This window comes from Crinia signifera, chromosome 2 (genome assembly GCF_055691185.1).
Source record: "Crinia signifera chromosome 2, ASM5569118v1, whole genome shotgun sequence".
Classification (NCBI taxonomy): domain Eukaryota; kingdom Metazoa; phylum Chordata; class Amphibia; order Anura; family Myobatrachidae; genus Crinia; species Crinia signifera.
Genome location: NC_139218.1, coordinates 213,800,329 through 213,826,483, shown reverse-complemented (window position 1 = coordinate 213,826,483; position 26,155 = coordinate 213,800,329). Strand labels below are relative to the sequence as shown.

Here is a 26,155-nt window from a genome sequence, read left to right as displayed (position 1 = left end):
TTCCACCTAGTAAGGTCTTGTTTAATCTTGGACAAGAGTCGTGGGATATTTTCAGAGTAGAGGAGGTTGTAATGGGAGGTAATATATACTCCCAGGTATTTAATCTTATGGGCCTGCCAGTTGAATGGGTGGGAGGCGCTTAACAGATTTCTCAAGTCAGGGGGGACATGGAGGAGCATAGCCTCTGATTTAGATAAATTTATTTTATATCCTGATAATTCGCCGTATTCTAGGATAATATCGGTAAGGGCAGGGAGTGAAGTTTGGGGGTGGGTAAGGGAGAGGAGGACATCGTCCGCGAATAGGGAGACTTTAAACTCTAGGGGACCCACCTCTACTCCGCGAACCTTATCAGAGAGTCTGATCATAGCCGCTAGTGGCTCTATTACTAAGGCGAAGACCAGTGGGGAGAGGGGGCAACCCTGTCTCGTACCGTTGGTCAGGGGGATGGGGTCTGAAAGGAGTCCGTTAGTGAGAACCCTAGCTATGGGGGTGGTGTATAGGGCAGATATCCCAGTAAGGAACTCATCGGATAAACCAAATGCTTGTAGGGCATTGAATAGAAAAGGCCAGGAAATGCGGTCAAACGCCTTTTCAGCGTCTAGGGAGAGAATTGGTACCTACTTTTAAAGGGATAATAACAGCACGTCAAAGCAATTTTTTTTTACTTACAGAGTCTCTCAGGGATACAGTGCTCAGATCATGGGCAGGTGCCTTCCATCATCTGATGTATTACCCTAGCCACTAGCCACATATTACAATAACCAATACAGGAGATAACCAAATCAGAATCTACTTTTTATTTATTTTGCACCTTCTAGAAGATAATAGATAGTATCTATGGTTGCCCATAGCAAACTCCCATCTGAAATAGAGCTCCTATCTAAATTATTTTCCTCCAATGAGTGCATAAATTAGAGTTTTTGCAGTGACTTGTGTAAGATATGGGCATATTCTGGCTATGTTTGTAAGACATATGGAGCAGGATTGGGGAACAAAGGACTGGTCAGAGTAAAGGAATACATCTAGGCAGTGAACTTGAAAGGTAGGGTTGATTGCTGTGTTATCAATAGAGATAGCCTATGAGATAGCCTATGATTGGCTTGTGGACAAATCATTAATTTTGCTTTGGAATAATTAATTATGAAATGATGAGATGACATCCTAGATGAAACGCCAGAAAGACATTCAATCACGGGGGCATACACAGATGTTGAGAAATCTGTACATCTAATGTTAATTTAAGTATTATCCAGTAACAGATGATTCTGAAATGAAAAAGCACTAATGAGTTTGCCAAGAAGTATGGTATTGATTGAGCAAGGTAGATGACCTGGGACTGACCCTTGTAGAACTCCAACTGATAGAGGAAGCAAAGATGAGGATGAGCCACAGAAACAAACACTGAAGAACCAAGATAGGACTGTGGCCAGTAGGAGGTAAGTAATGACCTTTAGACTTATCAGTGATCAAATCACTCACCACCTTAGTCAGTCCAGACTCTGTGGAATGGTGTTTTTGAAAGCCTAACTACTGTAAGTCCACTAATTTGAGCATCAAGAAAGTGCAAAAGTTATGAGTAAGCAAGTGTTTCAAGTATCTTGGAAGAGCAATGTAGCTGAGAGATAGGACCAGTGGTGTAACTAGGTTCCACAGTGCCCAGAGCAAGGGCATGTTTGGCGCCACCCCAAATTTGTAGTAGGTGGCTCTTGCACGGCAAAAAGGGGGTGCGGCCTAACATTATACCACACACACTGTAATACCCATTGCACATTTTAGCAAACTTTGTAATACCCATTACACATAAAGCCACATGCTGTAATGTCAATTACACATAAGGCCACACATGATGCCCATTAAATACTATATAACACACTGTAATGCCCATTACATACTATATAACAAATCGTAATGCCCATTACATACTATATAACACACAGTAATGTCCATAACATACAATATAACAAACCGTAAAGCCCATTACATACTACAGTATATAACCCACCATAATGTCCATTACATACTATATAACAAACCATAACGCCCATTAGAAATTTGACTCATAAGTGCCACTTACCTACATGCTCATTGCTAGGAACTTCATGCTGGATGCCAGGGGCTTCATGCTCGTTGCCAAGGGGGACTGAAATTGCTCGCTGCCAAGGGAGACTAAAATAGCTCATTGTCCAGGGGGACTGAATCCTGCTGCAGACCACTCCCCCAGTTTTTGCCACATATACACTCTCTGAAGAAGCCGCTGGTAACCACGAGCAGGCGGGGAAACACGTTAGAGGAATACCCTATTTGCATTACATCTAAGAGGACCGGTACCCTAAAATCCTTCACAAACAGTTTACCTGAAAACCCACTCCGGATAAAGTTGTATATTTGGCTAACCAGCACCATCAACTGGGAGAACAGGATATAGCAGCACAAGGTCATCTGTAAGGTACCAACTTTTACACTGTCTGGCCAGACGAGAAAAGGGATTACAAAGCACTCTAAACAACTAATGAATAGTGCATTCTAGTGTGTCTACTAACTCTAGCACTAACCCGGGAATGTACACTGGCTACCATCAAAAGTATATGTACTACAATATCAGCCTGGTAACGATTGCTATCACCAGGATAAACATATAGCCCTAAATACAACCGGTTGTATATTCCCTATTTTTACATTATTTTTATTTTCTTGACTTTCAATGTATTTTTATTTGTGTATTTTATTTGTGTCCTATTAAATTGTATCCATAACTCCATGGGTTGGGTGCACAGCTCTATCTGTCCATTTCTTTCTTCACTCCCCCACCCGCCCAGCTCGCCTGCCCGCTCCCCTGCTCTCCACTGTGATGTAAGTCCCTTACATTACACTGCAGGTCCCAATGCCTTACATCATACTGCACATCCCAGTACCCTACATTCCACTGCACATCCTGATCCCATACATACACATCATTGTCCCCTACATTACACTGCATTTTAACATTCCCAGTATGACATAAATTTCAGGATGAGGACACCTTACACAACATGACATGTGACATAATTATATAAACAATGACATATTGGCCTGCACAGGGCCTCTCACCTTGATCCTCTGCACTTAGCTTGTGTCCCTCGTGCTATAGCTGTTGGTCAGTCACCAGAAAGCTCTCCGCAGCTCTGAACTGCAGAGTTCAGCTCCAGAGAGTGGAAGATGTACAGGGCCCAGTACAGTGTGGGGGAGTACCATAACCATCAACACCCACCCACTCAAGGAGACACACCATTCTCCAGCAGCCCTCTAGAACCCCCTGCTCGGTCCTTCAGCAGCCCCCTCAGCAGTCCCCGCTCGGCCCTCCATTAGCCGCTCTCCAGCAGCCACCACTGGGTCCTCCAGCAACACTACACTAGCCCCCACACAGGTCCCCACAAGCTCTGCAGCAGACCTGAATTGAAATGGACAGCTGGGCGCAGTGTGGAGCAGGTGAGCTAGGCGGATGGTGAAGCAGGGGAGAGGGCTGGGTGGGGGAGCCGGCAGCAGTGTTTGCGGTGTACGGCTCCGGCGCCCTATGACCATTCGGTACCCAGAGCTTGTGCTCCACCGGCTCCGCCCTCCCTACACCCCTGGATAGGACTGTAATTTGAGAGAGAATTAGGCTCAGAATTGTGTGGGGGTTTTTGTCAGAATAGAAATTATGCTACTGCATGCTGTAATAATAATATAAAGAAACTGATATTTTAGTTAAGGAGACAGAGCTCTACTGTTTTGTGATGCTATTGGTTCAAGAGGAGAAGTACAGTAGTTACAGTAGTAGAGGAAGAAGACAATAAAAAGCGTAGATGCTGTATCCACATTTGTGGAGTTCCAGAGGGTTTAGGGAGGTAATTGAGCAAGTTGCTGTCTGGGGAAGATCATACAGTTTAATATGTATCTTATCAATCTTGTCCTTGAAATAGGAAGCAAGACTTGAGCACTGATAGTAGTCAGTGTGGTTGGAAGGTTAAGAAGTGATTTCAATGTACAGTATGAAGGCAACTGATATGCTTACATGTTAATATGTATTGTATAGAAATTTCTGAACAAAAGCTGTAAAAAAATATCATGGTGGGGATTGTAGTCCTCAAAGATCCAGATAGACTGTATATTCAGCAGCAGCAGTGTCCATGGAAACTATACTGCAATGTGGAATCATTGTCAGCGACTCATTTGTTTTATAACAATTTTTAACTCTTTACAATATACACCTATAAATAAAATTTACTATGTAAAACCTCATTTTCATATTTATTACTATTTCAGCATATTACAAAACACAGAAAAAATCTTACCAAGAAAATTTTAACAGTATAATCATTGCTTAAATAAAATTCTGAAGCCTCAATTTTAAATTTAAGAAGTTTCAGTCAGAAAATTGGGGAACATTGAACTATGAATTTATTGTAAAAATTCTTCCATATCATTTTCACACTATTACAGAACTGGGGCAGACTAGATGGGCCAAGAGGCACTTATCTGCTGTTAAATTCCATGTTTCTATTGTGTCTACACTATAGCATAGTAAAATGCTAAGCTTTTGAATATAATTAAATTAGTGATTTTTGTTTCCTTCCAGAAATGAGCAATTCTGTGAAACTTTCAAATTTATTTGTAGTTTACAAAAATAAACATATATAGATTTATCTGATTGGGGTATATCTCCCTTAAAATTGGCACTGAGTCTGTGCAATAAACTGGATTTCTGCTTTGTCGGCGATCATTTAGCTAACAAAAAGACTCTCCTATTTACTATGAAAGAAACTGCACGAACGTGACCTCTGAGGAATAGGTATTAGCAGAGGTGTCTTCAAGCAGAAGTTGTTTCAAATGTAATACTTAACCTAGACAATAGACCTAAGGACAAATCCCATAAATAATTAAACATTAAGCTCCTTATAATGCCAGAGGGTGCATTTTTTTCCCATCTAGTTTAGTATTCTGTCTGTAGCTCAGTTGGTCAACCAAGATTGAGACTTTACATGATTCCAGCAGATGGCAGTCCTCCCTCAGGAAGCTCATATAACATCTCGGAATATCTATGTACTGTATGTAGCTGCAATGTAGTGTAGATACTCATGCACATGTTGCGTTGCTTCTGAAATCAAGAAAAGAATCCCAAATGATTTTTGGTACTATAGCTAAAGTTTGTTATATGTCAAGTGATGCCTAGTCACCATCTTCATAATTTTGACTGTTATGTGATAGGTTAATTAACAAAGATAGTGGTGATTTGGCATTTGGATAGAATTAGCTTCAGTTCCCATAAGTATTCAGAATTTTTGTTATTAACTCTCCAGAGCAGCTTACATTCAGAGACTGAAAAACGTTTCTGACACCGTTCATTACCCATGCAGGAAAGTTACCTTACTGTCTAAGATTATACTGTTTCACGGATGTTCTACTTCTGTAGCATTTTCTGGTTGTCAAAATCCATTCAACTATTTTGGCAGAATCATGAGGGAAAAAGTCTTAATTACAGTAAAATTGATTTTTTATGAGTTTTGCGTCTGGGAAACCAGTTGATAAAATTTGATGAAACAAGAGAACGGAAATTTTGATCCGGAATGCTAGAGAGCTGCCAAATTCCTTTTTTGATCCGTATCATATTCCCATAAGTTATAAGCAACTGACAAAAGTGGATTAACATTGAATGCCCTGTCAGCTACATGATTGTAATATACCTGCCTTCATTTACCTGGTTTTACTTCTGTCATGTTTCAGTTTCATCTCTTACACATTCCCCTTCTATGTTCTCTTATTTCAGTACATCCATTTATCCACCATTCTCATTAATTTTGTCTAATGCTTCTTTTGTCTCTTCATTTCTTTTGCACACATTCTCCCTTTCTCCCCTTTCAGTTCTTCTTGGATTATTGCAATTAATCTTTTTTTGGCTTTCTACGGTCTATTTCAGCCCAAACTATCTGTTCAATTAATGCAAGCTCTAAAGAGGTCTGTTAATATTCCCGATGTCACTATGTAAAGTAACCTTTCATATTGGCACTTATAACCCATATACACAGGGAAAGTCAGCCATTGTGCTGAGCGATCTAGTTTAGCACAAATCGCAGTGATGTGTGCTGAGTGATCTGCAGTGCTTAAAGTGGGGGAAACGGGGTGGAACTGAGTTCCAGCACCTCTAATGTGCGATGAAATCAGGTTAACCTCCACCTTGGCCATGCACATTAATTCTAGCACAGAAGCATTATAGTTTGCAGGGGTGCCAAAAACCCAACCACATGCCTTTACTTTACCTAATGGGGGGGAGCAGTAGGGGAGGAATAAGGTGGCAGACCTCTCTGGCACCATTTTAAGCCCTGGTGATCTGTCACGTTCAGTGTTCTCTGGTGAGAGAACACTGGCGATGACTAGATTTATACTGCATGCAGTATAAATCTAGTCAGGCGATAGCAGCGTACTGGACTGCGCTTTGCCAGGGGGCATACACATGTAGAGATCTGTGCTTCATTTCTAAGCAATCTTGTCAGAATCCTTAGAAATAGCCCTCATATTGCTCCATGTGTATGCCCCATTGGGGGAAATTTACAACAATGGGAGTTTTATTTCACGTGACATGTTGCTATGGGCAACCACTCAGGGTTGCCTACCCTCCCGGAATGGCCGGGAGGGTCCCGGAAATCGGGTCCCCCTCCCGGTCCCCCGGAAAGGGTGGCAATCCTCCCGCATATCCCCCCCAGCTCCTGCGATGTGTCCCTCGGCGGGGGGGTCCGCAGGTAAAATGCAGCGATCGCGGCATTTTAGCCCCGCCCCCCGCAGTGCAATGACTGAAATACCGGCATTGCATGGCGGGGCTAAAATGCTGTGACACTGTAGACATGCCCCCAACAGGGCATCATCTGTGTGGCCACGCCCCTGGACCGCCTCTTTTTCCAGTCCTGGAAATGGCCCCGCCCCCCTGCCTGACAGAGCTGGCTGCCCTCTCCCGGTGAGGGCAGCTCAAAAGTCGGCAACTATGCTACTACTTATTTATTTAGCACCTTCTAGAAGAGAATATCTAATTGATTGCCCATAGCAACATCCTATGTGAAGTTGTTAAGGCAATTAAACAAACAGGTCTCCACAAAGAAATAATTAATTCCTAATACTGGAGTAGTAGCAGCACATAGTGTACATTTCTTCAACGGACTCTTTGGGCGAAATGTAATAGGGTGCGATTTTTAGACATGTGCGATTTTTGGTCAAAAAACGGCCGAAATCGCACATTTTCCGAAAATCGCACATTTAATAGGTTAAAAATCGCGGTAAAAAATCGCACTTTTTACCGCGAAATCGCACTTTTAGAAGTGCGATTTTTAGTCACATTTCAATTCGCATCCAGATGTTTTCCCATTATAAAGTATACAACTCGCAAATGTAATCGCAAAAAAAATAGACCAGGTTCTGACAGGCGAATTTGACAGAACCATGCACAGATCATTGAGATCTGTTCATGGTTCTGTTAATAAAAATGTGTAAAAGTGTTTTTATAAAAAAAAAACGGCGTGGGGTCCCCCCTCCTAAGCATAACCAGCCCCGGGCTCATTGAGCCGGACCTGGTTCCAAAAATACGGGGGGACAAAAAGCATAGGGGTCCCCCGTATTTCTGAAACCAGCCCCGGACTCTTGGACCGGTCCTGGTTCCAAAAATACGGGGAACAAAAAATCTGGGGGTCCCCCGTATTTTGAAACCAGCACCGGGCTCCAACAGCCCGCGGTGTCATGCCACAGCCGGGGGACACTTTTTATACAAGGTCCCCCGGCCGAAACATGAGCACCGTGGCTGGTCAGCCTTGGACGGGGTACCTGGAGGAGTGGGGACCCCCCCAATAAAGGGGTCCCCCCCCCCAGGCTTCACCCGTCCAGGGCTGAAGCCCGGGGCTGTCACCGGCGTCCGTGGCCAGTGGACGCCGGCCTGATAGGGTTAAATCCATCATACATATCATTACATTGCTTTTTACCGGCGAACTACAAGTGCCAGCAGACCTCCCCCGCATGCTGGGACTTGGAGAACCACAAGTCCCAGCATGCGGGGCATTAATGGGCCCGCTGGGACTTGTAGTCCACCTGTAAAAAGAATGTTTATAAAAAACACACACACAGAGAAGTAAAAGTTTATTACACACACACACCTCACTTTTACACCAGCGTTACTTACCATTCCTGGATCCAGCGCTGGTCTGGCTGCTTTACAGCCGGCTCCCCTCAGCCAATCAGGACTGAGCTATGCGTCTCCATGGAGACGCATACTGTAGCTCAGCCAATCACGCTCTCAGCCTCTGTAGCACTCGGACAGCGCTACAGAAGCTGTTAGAGGCAACGGAGAAAGCCGGTTCTCCCCGCTGCCTGTCAGTGCGGGGGGAGCCGGCTGTAAAGCAGCCAGACCAGCGCTGGATCCAGGAATGGTAAGTAACGCTGGTGTAAAAGTGAGGTGTGTGTGTGTAATAAACTTTTACTTCTCTGTGTGTGTGTTTTTTATAAACATTCTTTTTACAGGTGGACTACAAGTCCCAGCGGGCCCATTAATGCCCCGCATGCTGGGACTTGTGGTTCTCCAAGTCCCAGCATGCGGGGGAGGTCTGCTGGCACTTGTAGTTCGCCGGTAAAAAGCAATGTAATGATATGTATGATGGATTTAACCCTATCAGGCCGGCGTCCACTGGCCACGGACGCCGGTGACAGCCCCGGGCTTCAGCCCTGGACGGGTGAAGCCTGGGGGGGGACCCCTTTATTGGGGGGGTCCCCACTCCTCCAGGTACCCCGTCCAAGGCTGACCAGCCACGGTGCTCATGTTTCGGCCGGGGGACCTTGTATAAAAAGTGTCCCCCGGCTGTGGCATGACACCGCGGGCTGTTGGAGCCCGGTGCTGGTTTCAAAATACGGGGGACCCCCAGATTTTTTGTCCCCCGTATTTTTGGAACCAGGACCGGTCCAAGAGTCCGGGGCTGGTTTCAGAAATACGGGGGACCCCTATGCTTTTTGTCCCCCCGTATTTTTGGAACCAGGTCCGGCTCAATGAGCCCGGGGCTGGTTATGCTTAGGAGGGGGGACCCCACGCCGTTTTTTTTAAACTTTTTATTTTTTGCACAAAATCGCATTAATGAAAATGCGCACATTTTCATGACTGAAAATGCACACATTTTCATGACTAAAAATCGCGGCAAATCGCATTTTTTGCCGCTAATTCGCATCTCATTACATATGCGAATTCGCGGCAAAAAACGCGATTTTTAAAGGTGCGATTTCTGGCGAGTTTGGAACTCGTCCGAAAATCGCACCCTATTACATTTCGCCCTTTGTGTACCCATGGTGAGATTCCCTTGCTATTCGACTTAAGATTTGAGTGCTATACAATCAGGGGCGGGCTGGGCCAGGGTGCCATGTGCCCCCCAGGCCGGTCTAACAGGCCTCACCTTTTCTTCCACTGTCAGCAGCCATGTTCCCGTAGGCTTTTAAAATATGGCCGCAGCTACAGGAACATGGCAGCCGGCCTCCAGGGCTATGTGGAGGAGGGCCCGGCAGCTTGTTCTCTCTGCTGCCAGGCAGTGACAGACGCTGGGTGTGGACTGGACGTCATGGCGATGACGCTGCCCGCCCATGCATCTGTGAAGGAAGTAGGACTAGGAGCAGTAGGCAGGCGGAGGAGTGGACAGGGAGTCGTGGACTGTGGCCACAGGAAGCATCAAGCAGCAAACAGAAGCTGGTAGCCACAGCAGCAGCAAGTGAGGATTAAGCTCATAAAAAAATAATTCTGCTGTTTCCTGAGGTGTCCTCCTTTTAATGTGTTCAGGGGGAGCAGCCTGTTGTGTCCTCCTGTTATTATGCAGGGGGAGCAGCCAGGCTGTTCCCCTGTATAAAATGCATATATTACTGGTTTAAGGATCTCATTGGTGCCCAGTGGTTCCAGTAATATATACAGTGCTGGCACATGCCAGCAATGCATAGATTACTGGTTTAAGGATCTCATTGGTGCCCAGTGGTGCCAGTAATATATACATTGCTGGCACATGCCAGCAATGTATATATTACTGGCTTATGATACGCATTGGTGCCCAGTGGTGCCAGTAATATATAAATTGCTGGCACATGCCAGCAACGTATATATTACTGGTTTAAGGATCTCATTGGTGCCCAGTGGTGCCAGTAATATATACATTGCTGGCACATGCCAGCAATGCATATATTACTGGCTTAACAGGGAAAACATTGGTGGACAATGGTGCTCCGTGAGGAGCAGAACAGAGGAAGGCAGAGGGAGCAGGGTGTAGGGGGGCGGGGCGTCAGCATGTTTGTCAGTGTGGCCGGGCTGCAGAGCTCAAGGCTGGGACCCGGCAGGAGGACAAGTGCGGCAGGAGGACAAGTGTGGCGGACGGCGGGGGAACGAGGCTCTGCCGCATCCAGCCGCAGCAGCAGTGTGAGCGGGCAGCGCGGACCAATCCTGCCTGCACGGTAAGTATGACAGACGAGGGGCGGGCGGGGATTCAGCGGGGCGGGCCGCCGGGCTGAAAGTGGTTAATCTTTCAGCCCGGCCGGCGTACACACATGGCGATGATGGATGAAAAACCATCCATCATCGCCACATCTGCTGGTAAAACCAGCAGATGAACCACTTAACTAGCGATGATGCGGGAGCGCGCATCATCGCTAGTCGGCAATCTCTGAGGCATACACACTGGGCGATTTTCAGTCGAAAATCACTCAAAACGGCTGTTTTGACCGATTTTCAGCTGAAAATCGTCAAGTGTGTATGGGCCTGACCTTTGAGCATAGGCTCAAAAATATTGCTCAACACACATTGCAGTTGCATCACATGTGTGCAGAGTGGTCTGTGCTTAAATATATCACCCAGCTTCCATCACCCCATGTGATTCGTGGGCTACATGTAAAAGCAGACAGTATTAAGCTTGCATAGAAACTTGCTCCCCTTGCATGGCTGATTTGTATTTTTCAAGTACAAAGTTGTTTTACTTCCAAAGATTCTGGCCCAAAGAGTGGTAAACGAAGCTTTCTTCTGGTTTTTAATTGCTTAATACTTTTAATGGAGTCCTCTAGACAGTGTTTCTCCCTCCGCCTCCACTAACTCCTGTCTTTTGTCGCCGGTCTCCCTGCCTTCAGTGTTTTATTATAATGGCCCAGAGAATGGGGTGGGTATCATTCTCTTAATTCATTAAAATTAGATCAGAGCTGTAGTCTCCAGCGTTACCAGGACAGCAGCTAAACTACTGTGCCCTTTCCTAATGACTGCTCTGAGTGACTGATCATGTGCCGCTGCCTGCTCTCTCCTCGCCAGGCTGGGGCTGCTGTGCGCACAGGCACCCCAATTATCCGTAGCCATTATTATTATTATTAGTCCCGGTGGTGACAGGCTCTGCGTGCGGCACCCGCCGTGGTGGGAGCAGCGGAGTCAGGATAAGCCACATGCCCGCGCACAGCCGCAATTAGCGTCTCATTAGCACGGACAGCCGCGGGGTGTGCGCCTCTCTCCCTGCTCCGTACGTCGCCCCCGGATAGAGAAAGGTCAGGGGCCAGGGCTGCCGCCGGCGCCCCTGTTATCGGGGAGGAGCAGCTGCAGCAGCGAGAAGAGGCGCCAGAGGAGAGGTGCGTCATACAGCCGACGCAGCCCTGTCTCCCACGTCACAGTCACACCTCTCCCTATATATACTCTGTATATATACTGGTATAGAATGGGAAGTGGCATAGCCATATTTCCATAAGGAAGTATTTACTATTTTGGAGACTTGTCTCCGTGCTTTCCGACATATTGCTGCAGTACAGTTATAGGTGAGGCGCCGTCACTAACCCAGTAGTAGGAGTTGGGGCATAGTACATAGATCAGCGCCATGCAAATGCAGCATTACGTTGCAGCAGCAGGCAGAGGATCCCTTCCTGCAAGCACCTCTGACACACTACTAAAACAAGTACTTTTTGCATGTGGCAAGACAGATAAATACAAATGAATAGTTTACCCAAAGCTGTAATTTCAGCCTCTACTGTTCTCTAGAAGCGAAAGTGGTGACCTAATTGGGTACTTCTTTACTTTCACGGCGCCAGCATGGCGCCGCGCGTACTTCCGGGTTACGCTCGCCACTAATTAAGTAAAATAAACTAAGTTAACGCCATGCCAACATGGATAGTTCATACCTCCACTATCCATGTTGGCATGGAGTTGATTTTAATTAGCGTGGCGAGCGTAGCGAGCCACCGAGCCCGCAGCGTGGGCGAGCGAAGCGAGCCCCGCAAGGGGACTCTGACGCGCGGCGCCATGCTGGCGCCGTGAAAGTAAAGAAGTACCCCTAATTGACATATGCCTGTAAATTCATTATTCCAAAATGTTATCATATTTGTGACATGGGTTAACCAGCCATTGTTAATTTTAAGTTAATTTCAGTAAATGATAGTTTTTCTTAACTTAAATCTCCATGGGGTAAATTGAGTGCCTCATTGCTCTCGATATCGATATCTCCTGTTGTCCTTCATGTAGAGATGATGGAGGACATCGCTAATGATATAGTGCATAAACTGCATACATTAGACTATATGAATGAAAATATAATTATCATCATTATCAAGCATATTGTTTTTTTTTTATTTTTTATCGTCTTATGTGTAAGCACCTTTACTACACTTATAAGTGATTCCCCACTGTAGCCGGTCAGATTATCTCTATAATTTTTCAGACTGCAATAGAGAAATGATAGCTACATTTGGTTGCTATGGGAAACTCCATCACTTATCCATTTGAAAAGCTTTAGTAAATGCACCTCCTGGAGCAGATTTATCTCTATAGGAGTTAAGAAAATCAAACTCTTAAGGCCCTGAAGGAAAATCGATCATGTATCGATGTATCGATTCCTTATATTTTCATTACCTTATTTGACCTCAGTGTGAAGACCCCTTAGAGCTCCGTGAGAGTGTAACCTCATATGATATGACCAGTAACGAGGACCACAGATACAAGGTTGAACTCTGATTTAATTATGACAAAAACAACATATTTATACACAACATACGGCGCTGGTTCAATTACATGATTGGTTAATATTTGGTGCAGAGGTAGGGAAATAACAGCGTCTATGTGGGGTGGCTTATACGTCGCCTTGTGTAGTATTCGTTAGTTATGAGAAAGCACGGGATGTACAGTTTCTAAGGAAAGAAACAAAGTATATGATAGCAAGCGAGTACTGGAAACAAGCCAGAACATAACTACCTTGAAATAAGCAGGAACAGACACAGAGAAACAAGATGGCTGATTAACCCTTCAATCCCCTCTTAGAATCAATGTCCTTTTTAGACAATTTGATTCTTGTAGATGGCATCTTGTTTGGTACGGTGAATTTTGACATATTCACCATAATCTTCTGGTGAGGGAGGGCTTTTGGCGAGATCAGTGTACATAGCAGGTGTTACATTATCCAGGTACTTGGAACCAATCTTCTTGCATATGGGAAAGACACAATATCCTACTATCATAAGTACAATAATTACAATGAGGATAAACATGCCTATTTGTGTTAGTGCGTGTTTCCAATCGTTTAACCATCCAAACCAGCTACTCCAGGGGTCCATGACACCTGAGTTCTTCTTGAGTTCGATGGATAAATCTTCTAGATGTTTAATAGCTAGGGTAGTTTTCCCATTAGGACCTGTGTTGTCTGGGATATAAGTACAGCATCCATCAACCTTACCTATGTACACACAGGTTCCTCCTTTCTCGGCAAGCATCATATCTAAAGCCATACGATTCTGAAAAGTCATTTGAGAGGTGGCTTCTAACTGTTCAGCAATACCTTTTAAAGCATCTCTAGTATCATTAACAAAACGCTGCTGATTATAATATATATAATTTATCCAGTCCACGTTCTTATTGATGGTCACTTGGGGAATTAGAGACTCAAAGCCAGCAGCGACTTCATCTCGAGCCTTAAATTCATCTGGAACTCCCCGAGGGACACCAATAGTATCGATATATATATGTGGATCGAAACTTTCCTTGGGGGCATCTCTCTTAGCTCTAGAGTGTGTGTTTGTGTTACCTGTGGGAGGAGGTTGAGGAAGGTTGGCTGGGAGGATGTGAATGGGCATGATAATCTTTGCCAGGGCACATTCTCCTTTCCAAGGGCTATTTAGTTTTGTCCTCAATTTCATATCTCCACAGATAAAATAGATATCACCCAATGATTTCTTCATGGTGGGTATGCTGATATTTCTTCGTTCAGCACAATACCCATCAGGAAATAATTTCAATTGTACAACATTTTGATCAGTACTATTAGAGAAATAACAAGTGTAATTACCGGGGTAAATAGTTATAGTACTACCAGGGTTGGTATTCTTTGTCATAATGGGGTATTCCTTTTTCCATTGTTCACATTTGGCTTCTTCCACTATGGTATCAGTGTATAAACTAAAAAAGCACTTATCCTGATCGGGAGGTATGCGTATGGGTACAGTACCTAAATGGGGTCTGGACTTTCCACATACATAGCAATCAGTTTGATTAACCTTGCGGGCATTATACTTCATCCATTCTAACCAGTAATTTACGTCAGATAATCCAGTCTCTATGGATATAGTGTCTTCGTAAGTGGGGTTGTTAATGGCCAACATTTCATTAAAAGTGGTGACATGTGGTTTAAAGAATGATGGTGGTGTTTTAGGTTTTACAGTGGCTTTGAGGGCGGTGTATTCTGGGTTATCATACATGTCCTTTAAATGGAATCTTCCCCTTGGGCCCCCGCTTTCTCCTGATTGATATTTACCCATGACATATAGTCCGGCATCGCCGGGGGCCGGGTTTTCTAGGTTAATGATAAATTGGCTATTACAAGTACCCTTTTTTCGTAGGGACATACGGGTTAGTAAGGATCGACCATGGGACCATTTCTGGAGGCCAACATCGGGGCAATATCCCCAGTCTTGGCTGCTCTCAAAGACAGTAGTATCTGCTCTAGTGTTCCACCCAACAGCCCCCCATGAGTTGCAAGAATCTCCCCAGTAAGTACTAGTGACACAGATATATACGTGACTTACAGCGTGTGGTGTGTGGTGGATGTTACACAGCCAGGGCAGCGGTGGTTCTCCTCGATTCCCGCCTTGATTGTTTGAACAAGATACAATATCACAATAAGAAAATATAAAAGTAGCGACAGTCGTGCTAGAAGAATTATACCAGAAGGTAAAGCGTCCATCATTTTGGGTTATATCAACTTCAGCAAAACAATTATAAAGAACAAGCCCGAGTAAAATCACTAGGGCTAAGGTGGGGGGAGTCATATCCTGTAGCGTCGTCCTCGGCTTCAGAATGTTGTACCCCTGATTCCTCGTCACCTCCAGCCGGCAGGTCTTCTCCAGGTTGGAGGTCAGAGTCACTGACTCCCGTTAGTACCCCGTCCTGTTGGAGGTCAGGGCTGTCTGCCCCCGTTATCACCTCTCTCGTCCCGTCTGTGTAATTCTCTGGATCAGCGTCGGGATCGGTGTCGATCTGCGGTGGGAGTGGAATTTTCTTCACTCTGGATGCATGGATCCACGTTGGTCCTTCGTCTGTGAGGACAGCCGTCCTGGTGACTGCGACCACTTCTGTCTCTGGTCCGTAGGTGAAGTCTCCGGGGTGCTTGTTTCTCGGCAACACTTTCACTACGACCTTGTCTCCAACCCTGAATGGGTGAGTGGGTATCTGTGGATGAGAAGGATTCTTAAAGATAACATTTTGTTCTAACTCATTAAGTTTCTCTATTAGGGATCTAACGTACTCTTCTCTTATTACGTCTAGATCTCCCTCAGTTGTAACTAGTGGTTTCTTTGCCCAGGGCGTGGGAAAAGGTCTACCCATTAGTATTTCGAAGGGGGAGTATCCTAGAGTTTTTTGTGGCGTCATTCTAATTTCAGCCAATACAATAGGGAGGATTTGTTTCCATTTAGCGAATGTACCTCCCGTGGCTTTACGTAATTTGTCTTTGACGGTACGGTTCATGCGTTCCACGATACCGGAACTTTGAGGGTGATATGGAATGTGAAACTTCCATTCTATTTGTAAAGCTTTGACCAATTCTGCAGTAATTTTCGCCGTAAAGGCTGAGCCTTTGTCACTATTGATTTGGAGCGGACATCCCCATCGCGGAATGATTTCTCGCGTGAGTATGCGGGCTACGGTTTTTGCGTCTTCTGACTTTGTGGGATAAGCCTCAGGCCATCGTGAGAACATGTCGACAATGACGAGGGCGTATTCCTGTTTGCCTGCATTGTTAATGTGTGTAAAGTCTATTTGCAGGTGAGTGAATGGAGTGGTTGGGTATTCTAGGTGCTGGTGTCTTGCTTTGTCTGGGTTATTTGGGTTGTTTCTGAGACATATTATACACCTACTGATGTATTGTTTAATGAGATCTTTTGCATTTGTGATATAAAAATCGTTTGAGAGGAGTAGGGTGGTTGTGACTATACTATGGTGTCCTATTCCATGGTAATGTGCTATGAACAGTGAAGCACTGGTTTGGGGTATACATGGTTTCCCCTCTTTGCAGATTAATCCAGTCCGTGGATTCTTCTGCAAAATTGGATATGTCCAGTCTGAAAGATCAGAGTTAGAGGCAGCCGCCTGTAATTCTGTGAGTAAATAGGTATCATCTAGTGATGGTGGTGAGATAACAGCAAGAATGAGGTTGTAAGTTTCTGTAGTGGCAGCTCGTTTAGCAGCGGCGTCAGCTAAGGCGTTGCCTCTGCTGATGTCATCTTTTCCTCCAGTGTGAGCTTTGCAGTGGAGAATGGCGAGCTGTGATGGCAGGGTGATTGCGTGTAATAGGTCAGTGATGAGTTGGGCATGGGATATGCCTTTTCCATCCGCGCCTGTGAATCCTCGGCGTTGCCAGATCATACCATGATCATGGACAACACCGTAGGCGTATTTGGAGTCTGTGTAGATTGTTACAGGTTTGCCTGAGTATAGATGACATGCTCTAGTGAGTGCAATGAGTTCTGCAGCCTGTGCTGACTGTAAGGGAACTGCTTTTGCCTCTAGAGTGATATCAGGAAGTTTGACGACTGCGTATCCTGCTTGGTACGTGTTGTCATTTGGTCGACTGCAAGAGCCGTCGACAAAGATCATGTCAGCATGCGGGACAGGTATAGTGTACATGTCTGTTCTGGGTGAAGTCTCTGAGTCAATAGTCAATGCACAGTCGTGTTGGGGAGGTGCCTCGTCGTCAGGGCCTCTTAGCCCTAAAAGGGCATTGAGTACGGGGACCGGTCCTTCAGAGTTTGTTGCATATTTAATGGTGAGAGAAGGGTTACTAAGTAGGAGTACTTCATAACCACTAAGCCTTTGAGCTGACATGTGTTGCGTGTGCAGGCCATTGAGAATGGAAAGGACGTTATGTGTGGTATGTAACACGGTAGGATGTCCTATTGTCAGTGTGGTAGACATCTCAACAACCATTGCACAGGCAGCCAGGGCTCGAAGACAAGCCGGCATTCCTTGCACAGTGACAGGCATTACTTTTGAAAAGAATGCGACAGGGCGCATTTTGCCTCCATGAAGTTGGGTGAGCACGCCCGCCATGGTTGTACAGGTGTCCCTTGCAAACAAATGGAATGTTAACAGATAATCCGGGAGGCCGAGCGCGGGACTCTTTACTAACATTTCTCTCAACTTTGCAAATGCAGAAAACATTACATTAGACCATTCTATAACCTTGGGTTTGTCTTTGAGTGTACATTGTCTCAAGATGTTATCGTAATAGGAACAATCAGAAATCCACTGTCTGCAATAATTTACCATACCCAAGAAAGACAGCATATCCTTCTGGGTAGTTGGGGTGACCAGGCCCAATACAGACTGTATGCGTTGTGGACTGATTTTCCTTTCTCCCTTAGAGAGTACAAAACCCAGGTAATTGACATTTGTTTTACACCATTGCAGTTTAGCTTTTGACACCTTGTGTCCACATTCTGATAACCAGTTTAACAGTGAAATTCCATCTAACCGGCTGGCCTCCTCGGTGGTACTACAGAGAAGCAGATCATCTGCATACTGTAGCAGGACAGAACCATGGGGGGGGTGCCAGGGAGCCAATGTGGCTTGGAGGACTATGCTATAGACCACTGGAGAGTCAATATAGCCTTGAGGTAAACGACACCAGGTTAATTGTTTACCTTCAAAGGAAAAGGCAAATAGTAATTGGGTCTCTGTGTCTATAGGAATGCTAAAAAATGCATTTTTCAAATCGATGACACTAAAGTGGGTTGCGTTTGCAGGGATTGCTGAGATGAGTGAGTTTACATCTGGTACTATAGGTGCAATAGGGACAATGAGGTCATTTACTTTTCTCAAGTCCTGTATGAATCTGACAGCACCATCAGCCTTGAAAACGGGGTTGATGGGTGTCGAGTAAGGTGAGATGACGTATCGGAGTATGCCTTGTTCAAGAAATTCTTGTATCATGGGTCTAAGACCTTCTATTTTCTCAGATGAGAGTGGGTATTGTCTAGAGAACACTGGCTGTGTGTCTGGTTTGAGTTTGGCTTTGTAGGGTGTGCATGGTACGAAACCAGTGTCATAAGGGCCAGTGGCCCAAATTCTATCATCAATTTGATCAAGTGAGTTGTCCAGAGTATTTTGTAGTGACACAAAGTGTGGGGAGGTGACTTGGAGCCCACTCCCTTGTGGAGAGGGTGAGATGGAGATGTGGAATTTACTAAACAAGTCACGGCCTAGTAAGTTAACAGGACATTCTGGGATGATCCTGAATTGGTGTATACCTAAATGTTTTCCCTTGTCAGAGCGTATGATAACTGGGTCAGTCAGGTAAGTGTCTGTGGGTATCCCGTTGATTCCCATTGAATGAGTAGTCTTTTGCAGTTCACCATCATAGTTAAGAGAGCACAAAACGCTGGTGGTGGCCCCGCTGTCCACTAGAAAAGACAGTCTTTTATCATCTACATATAATGTGATGAGGGGCGAATCTTCCCAATGAGTAGTGAACTGTGCAAAAGATGGGATACCCTCCTCCGGGCCCCGTCAGTGGGTAGGGTCGGACCAGTCTACTCTGAATCGTACATGTTCTTGAATCGGTGTGGAACCCGGTCGGGACAGTCCTTGTTGGTGTCTTTGTGTGTAAGGTTGTTGTGGTTTCTGGGGAGGGAATGGACAGTCCCTAGCCCAGTGTGTATTTTGGCCACAGTTAAAACAAGTTGTCTGTTTGGGGACTGTACCGGTGTTACTATAGTCCCTGTTATATGGGGGCGCACGGGGTGGTGGACCTTGAGGGGGTCTATGAGGCCTTCTGTGGTTGTTCTGTGGGATTCCCTTATTTGGTCTATTGGGTGGGCCCCTATTGTTGTTCTGGAAGTTGTGAGTAGAAGTGACAGGAGTCTTCTTCATGTCAAAACATCCTGCTGATTCTTTTTCATACAAGTGATCACTAAATTGAGTGATGTTGTCAGAAGTCCAGGTAGAGACACTCTGTTTGACAGTGGTGATAATAGATGAGTGTAAGTTATTAATAAATGTGGAGATGAGGAGTGTATCCATTCCAGGGTCTAAACCAGCCTCCTCAGACCAACACTTCTTGAATCTTTTCCAAAATTCAGTGACTGTCTCAGTTGCCTTGTGTTTACAGGCCACTGCGACAGGCAGGGAAGACTTGGTTTTAAATACTTTTGTCATTTCTGTACTTATTTCTTCCCACATGGTTTTTACGCTGTCTGTTTTGTTTAAAGGATAATCTTTAGTAGACATTTTAGTTGGACAGTCGATGATGACTTTTATATTTTTCCAATCCCATTTGGGGTTGTGGTCAGTGACATTGTTGACAATCAGTATAATGTCATCATGGGTATAGTTGCGACCTGTGCAGGCCTTTTTTAAGTATGCTATAGTACCGGTGGGACTGACATGAGGTTTGGGACAATGTTTAATTATCCTATTTAGTTCTTCAAGGTCCATGGCCTTGATAAGAAGTTGGTCTCCTATAGTCATAAAGGGACCGAGAAATCCTGAGGCAGAGGCCCCGGCGACGGAGTCATCGGCCCCGGAGGTCCTCTGGTCAGTCATTTCTATTTTGGTAATGTTTCTACTGGCCCTAGTAGTTTTACTTAATGATTGTGGGTCAAAAATAGAGTCATCAGCTGATTGTCTGATTTTTTGTTGCTGTCTTTGTCTAAGAATTTCTGAGGCTTTGTCTATTACTGCTTGTAAGTCTTCCTCAGTGGGTTCTCTTTTAGTCTCATCGTCATCGTCAGACCCCTCTTCTACTGGGGGGGTTGGGACGTTGACAATAGGAACTATTGGTCTTGGAGGTATTACTCCCGGTCCTGGTAGTTCAGGAACGGGGAGGGGTGCGCTAGGATATAGGACCTGGTGGCCAATGGCCATCAGGTCAGTGTCTGTTAATGAGGGATAGACAGGACTATAAGGGGGTGGTGACAGGATTTTAACAACTTTCTTAATTCTTTTTTCTTCTTTATCATGTAAAGATTTAGATATGAGTTTTATCTGTCTTTGTTTCTTGGTGATTGTGGTGTCATGCCAGAAGGGGGCAATGGTGAGCCATTGTTCACCTCCTGCAGACATGTATTTCATATTCCAAGACGGATCGGCATCGTACCATGGCCAGGCTTGTTTGTCTCCAAGACACAATCCTTTAACCATTTCCATATAATATGGGTAGTTGCCGCCGTCTCTGGGAAATGCATCTTCACTCCCACAATTCTCAGTCCATCCCGCTAAATTATCTATCCATGGGTTGATTAGGAAATAATTAGTGGGTGAATTACGGGCTACGTAATCTTTACATGTCTCGTTAGGTAGGGGAGGTGGATATGTTACAGTATTTTTACTTTGTTTTGAACCCATGTTTATTGTAAGTTTGTTTCTGATGTCTCTGTGAAAATCGTCTCCACTTCTTTATCTGTTGTTGGTGACTATAATCTTCACTATAGTCTAAGAAATATAATATCTGACTACTTTCAGGTAGTTTATGGATTTGTTCTACTGATTTGGGACAGATGATTGGGTAATTAAAGAGATTAATTGGTATATCTGTCACAAAGAAAGGGTATGGTTGATCAATGTATTTTTGAATAACGTCTGTGCGCAGATGGCAGCCTAATGCAAGGACCGCTTCTACAACAGTACCGTTAGACAGGGACGTGAGTGTAGATTTGAATCTTATGAGTTCACTATTGGCAGATACTAATTTTGGCCAATAATCGTCTCTTTCAAGGTTGTGGTACCAGAGCACTATACTACACTGACAATCTAAACAGGTTCCTATTTGTGGGTGTCTAGGGTGTGACATATGTGACTGTGGTATGAGAGCGTGAAAAATTCAAAGTGTGCAGGCCAGGGGCGTTGTCACAGAAAGGCAGGTATAACCTATAGCAGCAATCTGCGAGAGTTGGTCTTTGTCTGCTCACTTTTAGAATTATGTATTCACTTTAGACATCTCATACAATTTTAAATGTATAATGATTTTGTTAGTAGAGACCACAGACTGTCTACGTGACAGTGGATAGAGTCCAGTGGTTTCGTTGCTGAGAACTGTATATGAAGCCTCACGTTGCGTTACTCCGAGAAGGAGAGCATAAAGTCCGCAAGTCTGTTGGCATACAGTAGTCAGATGAGACAAGTGGTGAGATTAGTGTGCGTGAACTTACCAGCCGCACGGTTTACAAAGAAATACAGATATCACAAGTGTGTATACTTACCAATCACACAAGGATATTGAAATAAGAAAACTTATACTTCAAACTAAACATAGTAAGGAAATTTGGCCAATGAAATAATGGGTGTTCAAAATGAGGTTCTATTTGAATAAAGACCCCTGGTCTTCTTCGTACTCCAAGTACGGTGTCTGATCCCAGATCAGTTGTGTACACAAAACAAAGATAGAAGATTATAACTTCTATAAACTGACATCCAATATCCCCCGGGGATAGAGTCACAGGTTCAGGATTGAGTCTGTCCGTAACCTCACAGCGGATTCTGGGTAGACTTTTATAGTCTCATGACATCCGTGTAGGAATGGACCTCGCATCCCGCGGCAGAGCCCCCACTTGAAGGAAAATCGATCATGTATCGATGTATCGATTCCTTATATTTTCATTACCTTATTTGACCTCAGTGTGAAGACCCCTTAGAGCTCCGTGAGAGTGTAACCTCATATGATATGACCAGTAACGAGGACCACAGATACAAGGTTGAACTCTGATTTAATTATGACAAAAACAACATATTTATACACAACATACGGCGCTGGTTCAATTACATGATTGGTTAATATTTGGTGCAGAGGTAGGGAAATAACAGCGTCTATGTGGGGTGGCTTATACGTCGCCTTGTGTAGTATTCGTTAGTTATGAGAAAGCACGGGATGTACAGTTTCTAAGGAAAGAAACAAAGTATATGATAGCAAGCGAGTACTGGAAACAAGCCAGAACATAACTACCTTGAAATAAGCAGGAACAGACACAGAGAAACAAGATGGCTGATTAACCCTTCAGGCCCCTATACACATTCCGATATTAAGGCATTTTCAAATCGACTTTGCTAAATTTGGCTAAGCTGCTTAAATAATGCCAATACATCGGTGTTGGTCAGTGATGGCTAACCTTTTCAGCTAGGTGTGTCGAAAATCGTAAAAATAGTGTAGCCTTCCTCGAATCACGTGTCACTTCAAGAAATATCAATAATTTGGTGATATTTGCAGCCATTATACATATGCCACACACCATGATGCCCATTATACATATGCCACACACTGCAATGCCCATTATACATAAGCCACACACAGGCCCTTATTCTGTTTGGTGTGGTAATGTCCGCGTGCGTTCGTGCCGCCGATGTTTTGTGTCTGCGCATGTGCAGAGGCGTCTCTGCGCATGTGCGAACGGAACGCACGTCCAAATTCCGCATGAAATGTGTACACTACGAACAGGGGGTGGAGAGGGGCGTGAAGTGCTGTTTGGGCTCATTACCATATGTTTACACCCCGCGTTTCATGGGCGTTCCCATGAAAACGCTGGGCGTACGTATGGTAATGCGGCCGTGACGCACGTGTAGGGGGCGGACATATGACATTGCCGGATGTCAGCTCCCCGCCCAGATCCCTGCTTTTGCACGGAGAAATGCCTGTGTGGTCTGAGGTTGCGGGAGCTGGCGGACCACTCGGTCCTGCATTCGATGGTCTGCGACCATCGAATGATGGGGGAGGTTCCAAGAGATGGAGGAGGTGTAGCCGTGAGAAATCCACTCGTGCTCCGTGCGGTCAGCGGCTTACCGCATTCGGACGGAGTGAGCGATCCGTACGAAAGGCGGGGTTTAGGACGCACGGTCCTGCCCGCATATTCGGCTCCGTCCGCACCGACCAGAATAAGGCCCACTGTGATGCTCCATTATACATATGCCACACACAGTGATGTTCCATTATACATATGCCACACAACGTGATGCCCATTATACATGTGCCGCACACCATGATGCCCATTATACATATGTGGCATATTAAGGCATAATTCACTTTTTGCCACATGGATTGAGCCAAAATACACACTATACCAAACAGATTGAGCCAAAATTCACATTATGCTTCACAAACAGGGACATTGTGCGCCAAAGGCGTACATTAAAAATTGACACCATAATGCCCATTACATGATAAGCCACACACCATAATTTCCATTATGTATTACGCCAAACACCATAATGCCAATTAAAAATTAATACATGCTTGCGGTAACTGGGGGCCAGCCGCCACTGGGCAGAAGTGACAGTCATTGACAGTCGGGCAGAAAGCCGGGGACTGGCCAGCTGTATTCAGAGCACTGCAGGTCCCAGCTATTTGAAATAATACCCCTATCACACCAGAAAATGCAAGCGCCCCGCCCCCACCCCCTTTAACCGGCTATATCTTCTGAACCAACTGACCGATTTACATGAGACCAGTACCATATTGAAGAACTTTTAAGTGAGCTTCGAATGATCCTGGTCCCATGAACATGGGCCATTTGGTCCCAGAGAAATCTGCCCCCAAAGAACAAGAACAGCCATGAAATTACATTTCAGAAATAAAAAAAATTGGTTTACCCGCAATATCTCTGGAACCAATTAATCCATATGAGCCTAGTATCAGATTCAAGGCACAGCAATTTGGGTTCGAATAAGATCAGCATCGAGCGTCTGTGATGCCATGGGGGAACTGACAGCCGTCGGAACTGGGTGGGGGTTGGAATTAGTGTGTCCCATGTTATCCTAAGGGGAAAATGTTCCAGCTTTGCCCGGTGGTAAAATATTTGCCCAACTGCATAATCATCGACACATGTCATAATGTAAGTTTATAATTGGTTACTCCTGTGATGTTGCCTCCACTTCCCTCCTTACATCATGACATGGTAACATTAATGATCTCCCGAAATATCAGCCATCTCCAAAAAGCCTGTGATTTTCTGACCAAGAAACTGGAGTTCTGAAATATAATTACAGTTTCTTTGTCAGACCAAAGTGATCCATTCTCAAAATGCCACATGCAGCGTTTTGACAGCGGCATAGATACAGTGGGACACCTGTCCCTACACGTTGCTGCAATGCTAAAAATGCATATCCACGGTATCCGGATGGCTGATAGGAAGTGTTTAGGTTGACACTATATAGTCCACATGGTCAAAGGGTCTACATGGCTATGGTCAAAACCTAAAAAGGTTGACATGATTTTTGGGGGATTTTATTTCCTTCTTTATTTACTTTGTCGTACTTTACAATCCACATGGACTCCGATGTGTAATGGTAAAGTGTTCCGTGTATGAGGTATATTCAATGCCTTGACGACAAGCTATGACGGCGAACAGTGCTGATGGCTTGCCGTCATAGCTCACTGTCAGTATTCAACTCACCCCCCTTCACTCATTGTTTCCACCTTGCCTGTTTCCTGAGGTGAGGTGGAAATGGTGAGTGTGACCATTAAAATGGAAAAGCTCTCCACAAAATGCGTCTGACTTGCTGCATTTGCGGCAAACCTCGCCATTTAAGGCAACCCTCGCCATCCTCTGATGGTGAGGTTTTCCTGGAACATTGAATGCGGCGAGCGGCCGGCAAGGGGGTTTGACAGTGTGGATGGCTTGTTTTTAACCGCACCGAAAATAAGCCATCCTCACCACACAAACCCCCTCGCCGGCGGCATTGAATATTGCCCTATATGGTCGACATGGTCAAAGGTTCTACATGGCTACGGTCAACACCTAAAAAGGTTGACATAATTTTTGGAGGATATTTTCCCATCTTTATTTACTTTGTCATACTGTGTGCCTAGCACAGCGGTACTGGAGCAACTGGGCTGTGGAGCACCTGGCCACAGCATGGCGAGAGAAGCGGTTCACTAATTGGGGTCCACATGCTCAGTTGACATTGACACCAAAGGAAGTGAAAAAGTAATGTCATCCTTGTCATGTGTCATTCTTTTGCTGCTCCTTCAACCTTGTTCATGTAGACCTTTTGGCGTCGACCTAATATACCACACCCTTTCTCTGAGTGCTATGGCTGTGTACACATGGGGGTGATTATTGTTAATATCGCTGGAAATATGGTCGCTGAGCGACCATATTGCCCGCTATGGGAGTGTGCACCGGCGATATATCGCCGGGTGCGCGCTCCCATTTTCTCCGCCGTAGTGATTGCTGGTCGCAGGAACATGCTCCTGTGACCAGCTTATTTCCACTGCCGGGCTCCCCCGGCAGTTTTTTTTTCATCAGCGACCATCTCTGGTCGCTGATGCAAACGGGACACTGAGCAATATATCGCTCGGCGATAAATACCCTCGTGTGTACGGTGCTTATGAGCATTCTGGCCATGGGTTGTTCTCTCACTGTTCACTTAAAAACAGGACAAATACAAGATGAAAATATATAACTGAATTATAGTCATACCCTGATCAAACACACTTTCATTAGTATGGGACTTTCTCTCCCTTCTGCCATGTGTCATTTTACAGTATATATGGTATATAACATAGATGTTTTAAATTAAGTACACCCTTTATGTTGTGTATTTATCTTTTGTATACTCCATTGCATTGAGAGAAACAAGATACAAACTGGGTGTCGTAATGATGTCTCTTCTGCTCATATTCCGTTAGAGCTGCACACATTACTGAAG

At 44.9% G+C, this 26,155-nt stretch overlaps 2 protein-coding genes across 10 annotated transcripts in view; one reads left to right on the top strand and one right to left on the bottom strand.

Moving 5' to 3' along the window:
* The window catches only part of ADGRB2 (adhesion G protein-coupled receptor B2), a 469,428-nt gene that overhangs the window by 347,835 nt on the left and 95,438 nt on the right, over positions 1-26,155 (top strand). The window lies entirely within an intron of this gene.
* The window catches only part of LOC146060465 (uncharacterized), a 28,930-nt gene continuing 16,803 nt past the window's right edge, over positions 14,029-26,155 (bottom strand). Inside the window, exons 1-2 of one of the 2 annotated variants that reach the window (XR_014470435.1) lie at positions 22,119-22,524; positions 15,554-15,691 (exon numbers count right to left, since the gene is read on the bottom strand). Coding sequence is in view for 1 of the 2 variants with exons in the window: in XM_083173699.1 (XP_083029825.1) it covers positions 15,239-15,691 (453 nt within the window). In the remaining variant the exon portion in view is untranslated. Of the gene's footprint in view, positions 15,692-22,118; positions 22,525-26,155 lie in introns of those variants that run through there. The other variant, XM_083173699.1, reaches the window with a different exon arrangement.